The 5,139-nt window shown below is 43.8% G+C and overlaps 1 protein-coding gene across 1 annotated transcript; it reads right to left on the bottom strand.

Moving 5' to 3' along the window:
• Nucleotides 1–4,122: 4,122 nt before the first annotated feature.
• LOC103721512 (wound-induced protein 1-like) lies at nt 4,123–5,139 on the bottom strand. Its single transcript, XM_008811762.6, has one exon. The coding sequence runs from the start codon at nt 4,759–4,761 to the stop codon at nt 4,438–4,440; it is 324 nt and encodes a 107-aa protein (XP_008809984.4). The 5' UTR covers nt 4,762–5,139; the 3' UTR covers nt 4,123–4,437.

Here is a 5,139-nt window from a genome sequence, read left to right as displayed (position 1 = left end):
GGACTCCATTTTTGGTGTCCCCTTTCCTGGTCATATCTATGATTCCTCCACCAAGACGAGGAATGTTCTTATCCGAGCATTGTTATCATGGTTCTGGGCATCTTCTTATCAGAGATGCGAGACAAGCGATCGATTGGCGTTGGGTGGTGCTTCAATGCTGCTAGCTTTTATATGTGATAAATGGTTGAAGAATCGAAATCATACGCAACATAAGAAATTGTGTCTCCATCAGTGACATGATAGGTTCATTATAATATAGTGATGATAACCTCTGAATTTATAAAAATTCGGTCCCTACCTCGTATAAAATGGCAGACATGACTGATAATTTAGTGGTGGATTTTTTTTTTCAATCTTTTAATGCAAGATAACTTGATGGACGATTGAAAGAACGCAAGTGCTCTTTTTTTTTTTTTTCAAGGAGAGTTTCCAAGTGGTTTGCAAAGTTATTTTTTTTTTAAAGAAAAAGATAAACTGCTTCGTTTCCTTCCTCGCAAGGGAGTAAATCGGGTGGTTCTATATACACCCCCCCTATTGCTCAGGACACCCCCCAAAAATTAAAAAAAAATTAAATACTCTCTACACCCCCCTATTTGCTAAGGACACCCCTAAAAAATTAAAAATTCCTAAATTACCCCCCACCCTTCCCACCCCCTCACCTAAATTGCTCTCTACACCCCCCAAACCCCCCCCAACCCCGCTCTTCCCATCCAAAACACCCGCCGGCTTCTCCCTTCCGCCCAAAAAACCTCGCCTCAAGCACCTCCCCGGCCATCTCCCGAGCAACGAGCACCTCGCCGGCGGAGGAGGAGGGGGGAGGCGGAGGAGGAGGACGGGGAGGCGGGGGGAGGCGGAGGGGGAGGTGGGGGATGGGGAGGAGGAGGAAGGAGGACGGGGAGGTGGGGGATGGGGAGGAGGAGGAAGGAGGACGGGGAGGTGGGGGAAGAGGAGTGAGAGGAGGTGGCGGAGGAGGAGGAGGGAGGCGGAGGAGGAGGACGGGGAGGTGGAGGGGGAGGTGGAGGGGAGGAGGGGGGGAGGTGGGGGATGGGGAGGAGGAGGAAGGAGGAAGGGGGGGTGTACTGAGAAAATTTCAAGGGCAATATGGTAAATACACTAAAGGTTAGTTTGGGTATTTTTTTTTTGGTTTTTGGGGGGTGTCCTGAGCAATAGGGGGGGTGTATATAGAACTACCCGAGTAAATCCAGGCGCGAATCCGGTTCATCACTCACTAGATAGTCAAGGTGAAAATATAGACTTATAAATTAGTAAAAATATAGAGCTGTGGAACCTGATATGTATTTTCGTATATAGAAAGAACCTATATCTAATATTATAGGTTAAGCTCTACATGACATCTTTGGTTAATTATTTTGTCCATGAGAATAGTTTAACAAGTCTACTTACTTTATTGATTTTTTATATTTTTCTTTCTTGTAAATTTTTTATAACTAGTTTATGTAAACTTTTCTTTTCTAATAAATATCGGATGGCTTTGCTTACCTATTCATAAAAAAAAAAAAAAAAGCATCCTTGGTCAATTATTTTTTCACTTCCTTCTCATTTGTCTTTTATTCTTTCAAATTCTTAAGAGTTTCTTTTTTTTTACACTTTTTTTTAATTTTTTTTATATAGTTTAAGGAAGAATAAATCTATAAAGAAATGAAATTAGTTTGCCTCCCGAGAATATTGGGTTCGTGTACCTAAAAAGTTGTCGCTTTCTTACGCTACCTGAGAGCACCTAACCCGAACAAAGTTATCAGTATGTGAGAGCATTGATTCATTGAATCGGGTACTATATATGAGTTGGTTTTACTCCATAGTATTAGATTTTTTCCGATATTAATGATGAAACTAACTACAAGCATATAGCACAAAGCTAAATGTTATCACTAAACCATTGTTGGCCAACACAGAGGGCAGATAATGCTACTATCCGTAGCTGTGAGTGCATGATTCTGCTAAATTATGATCCATCTCTCAATATTATTAGCCAACATGAAATAAATCATCAGATGTATCCATCGTTGGTTGCGTCACATTGTACTCTAGATCTTTGGATGCTCGACCCGTGGCAACTTTTTTTTTTTTTTTGCCTAACCTCTTGATGGAGAAAACAAGAAGTTAATCAAAGTTAGGTTTACATATCAATATCAGGATGACAACATGGTGCTAGGATGTTGCCAATTGTCCATAAATAGGTGGAAGTTTTATGTTGATGCAAGAGACAGGGATTTATTTGTTCTTGTTTATTTCCTTAGAATTCTGAATTGATCGCAGGTCTCCTTTCCAAGTTTCGATGAACAGGATGGAAAGCGATTTGTTGTACTACATGCTTAGTTAATTATTCTCTCCCTACTTGTTCTTTTTAAATTTTAAGGTCGGGAAACACTGGACGTTCTGCTGCAATGAAAACTCGATCTCCATCCATTGCCTGAAAGTAAAAGACCGCTTTTGAGAGATGGTGTTTTCACCATCTCAAAACTATTAATAAAAAAGTTGTGCATCTCGGTCAATGCAAAGCTTTCGTCATGATCCATCTAGGGTATCAGGGTTTTTAAATTTTAAGCCAGGTTGTTTGTATTTCGATTTTATCATATTTTGGTAAGTAGTAATGCTTGAAGTTTTCAAAATATTATCGTAACAAACCAGGACCTCATCCAAAATGGTACCGATATGAGACTAAACACATATCTGCACGAGTCCTTACATACTCTCTCTGTTCAAGCTCTGACGTCCTCGTCAGGCTAAGAGTTCATATTCATTCAAATCTAATCACAAACACCATAATAGGCCTGTGGTCGGCCTTCATGAATCCAACTGCAGTGTTCCCTAGTCCACATAGGCTATGGGCTGAGTTCGCTCAGATATTATATAAAACAACCCAGAAGCTCACCCCAAATAACTAGCCGGAAGGTATTATTTGGGTTCCTTAATCCTATATAAGTATCCAAGATCTTCTCGACGAATAACCGATATGAGACTAAACACACTCTCGCACTGGTCCTCACAAGTATTTTTCTTCTTTTATGTAATAATTAAGTTTTAATTAACTATTATAGAATCCGGAAAGAGTCAGATTTATGCAACCATATTTTCATGTGCAAAGAGGCTATTTCTATAAATACTGGATATAGCCTAAAATTGGTTCAATAATTTCCAAGAGCAAGGTTCAATCCAAATAACTCTGCAATTGTATGAACCTATGACGACGTGCCACCGGTCTATGACCTTCCATAGACAAAGGAGGATTAGCAACCGCTGGGATGTTTTGCCAAAAGAACATTTTTTTTCCAAAAAAAAAAAAAGCTTGGATTCTGCCCTGCTCAGCTAGTCTTTGATTTAGTTGAGAAGATAGGAAGTAGGTGGGCAGAGTAAATCGTTTTGAAATTTCTAGGTTAACTTAACAATTTCATGCCTGAGCATCCAACGGCCACGTTTTAAGTGCATGAACTCATAAGATTAAGCGTATATATCTTAGTATATATAACCATCGACCATGTTATCCAAGATAATAACAAACATTAATTAGTTAGTTCGGATAGCTTAACGAAATATCCATGTCTTCTTTTTCCCGTGGGTCCCGGCCACGTAGCTTCCAAAGAAACATTCAAGCCTTATTTGCTTTCCTTTTCTTCTCGGGCCCCACGTGTTAGCTAGTGGGTGGCTTGGTGGGTGATTTTAGGGGCTCTTTTCTTCGCAAAAGAACTCGACAGCTGGCGTAGCTCCACAATATCCATCGCACCGTACGCGTGTCACAGATCTGTCCGCAGCCAGCCAACGCGGGTGGCAAGCGCGGCTGTGCTTTTCTCCGTCCTTATCTCAACATTTCTCCAAGACAGCGTCATGGGAATCATGGGGATAGAAAAATAAACACGCATAATTCTTTTTATCCAGCATCTCTTACACTGAATCCGTCCCCGCTTCTTTCCTTTCTCTCGAGATTTCCGACTCCTTCACGCATCGCATCCACCTCCGCTGCCTGTATCGAAAGAAACCGCTTGCGGGGGAAGGTGGTATTCCGATCACCTGGGAACTTCACCGCCGGCCATGCCGCTCGAAGTTATTAATATTTAGACAATTAAACATGTCATCATCTAATGATACAAAGCCAACTTTAGTTCGTTTATTGAAATGACGACACAGGCATCTTTTATTGAAGAGTAAATCAAAACAAGTGACATCAGAAGAAGAAGAAGAAAAGAAACAACCTCTCTTCCTCATCTCTAGACACACACAGACAAATTAACCGACCACACACACGAAACACTCGGTCCCAGTACTTTTATCTCCCAAGCACACCCAGTGGGGGCTAACCCCTGATCCAGAGCCACACAGTGGGGGCCACCAAGGCTTCAGCCCATCCAGCGACCGCCGGATGAAGGCTTCAGCCAGATCTTATTTACTTACTAATAATACTATTGTATTTGGAGATAATAATTAGATGGCGAGGACGAGGCCGGGGAGGGACTTCCGGTCCCGGTCGGGGAGCTTGCTCTGCCAGACGGGCAGGCAGTGAGGCATGGGCACGTTGGAAGACGAGGAGTCGCGGGCGCCGACGCGGGTGACGGTGAGGGAGGTGTTGAAGTACTCCCTGACCTGGGTGATTATCCCATCCGGGGTGACGGTCCAGGCGTGGACCCAGTAGACGGAGCGGGGGCGGTCGGTGCCCTCGACGAGCACGGTGGAGCCGAATGCCTCGATGGAGAGGGGGGCGAACTCGAAGGACTCCTCTGGAGAGGCGCCGGTGAGCAGGCGCATCATGTGCTGGTGGGAAGGGGGGCCATGGAACCACCACTCGATGTCCGGGGCCAGCAGCTCGTGCACCTTCTCCACGTCCCGCGCGTTTAACGCCTCATACAGCGCTCGCACCACCCACTTGTGCCTCTCTTCCTGTGTCTCCACAGCTTCTATCTCGTCTTGGTTAGCCAGCTCCGAACGAGCCCCTCGGCTCTAGCTTCCCTAACAACAACAACAACAACAAAGAAGAAAAAGAAGAAGAAGAAGAAGAAGGGGGGAGGGGAGAGAGAAGAAGAAGAAGAAGTTAGGAAATACTAAAAAGGTTGAGAGTTTGGGCTTTGAGAGAGGAGCAGCTTGATTAGGGATCAAGGATCGGGCAGGGGAGGAGGAGGGTGGTGGGGT

The sequence above is a fragment of the Phoenix dactylifera genome, chromosome 17 (genome assembly GCF_051530095.1).
Source record: "Phoenix dactylifera cultivar Ajwa chromosome 17, Ajwa_hap1_PhDact_Kaust_v1.1, whole genome shotgun sequence".
NCBI classification, from domain to species: Eukaryota; Viridiplantae; Streptophyta; class Magnoliopsida; order Arecales; family Arecaceae; genus Phoenix; species Phoenix dactylifera.
Note: the sequence above shows the minus strand (reverse complement) of the source record. Positions and strands in the feature narration are given on the sequence as shown.

Bases quoted from the DNA above. Each gene is read 5' to 3' on its own strand.
- LOC103721512 (XM_008811762.6), bottom strand. From the start codon at position 4,761: ATGATGCGCCTGCTCACCGGCGCCTCTCCAGAGGAGTCCTTCGAGTTC.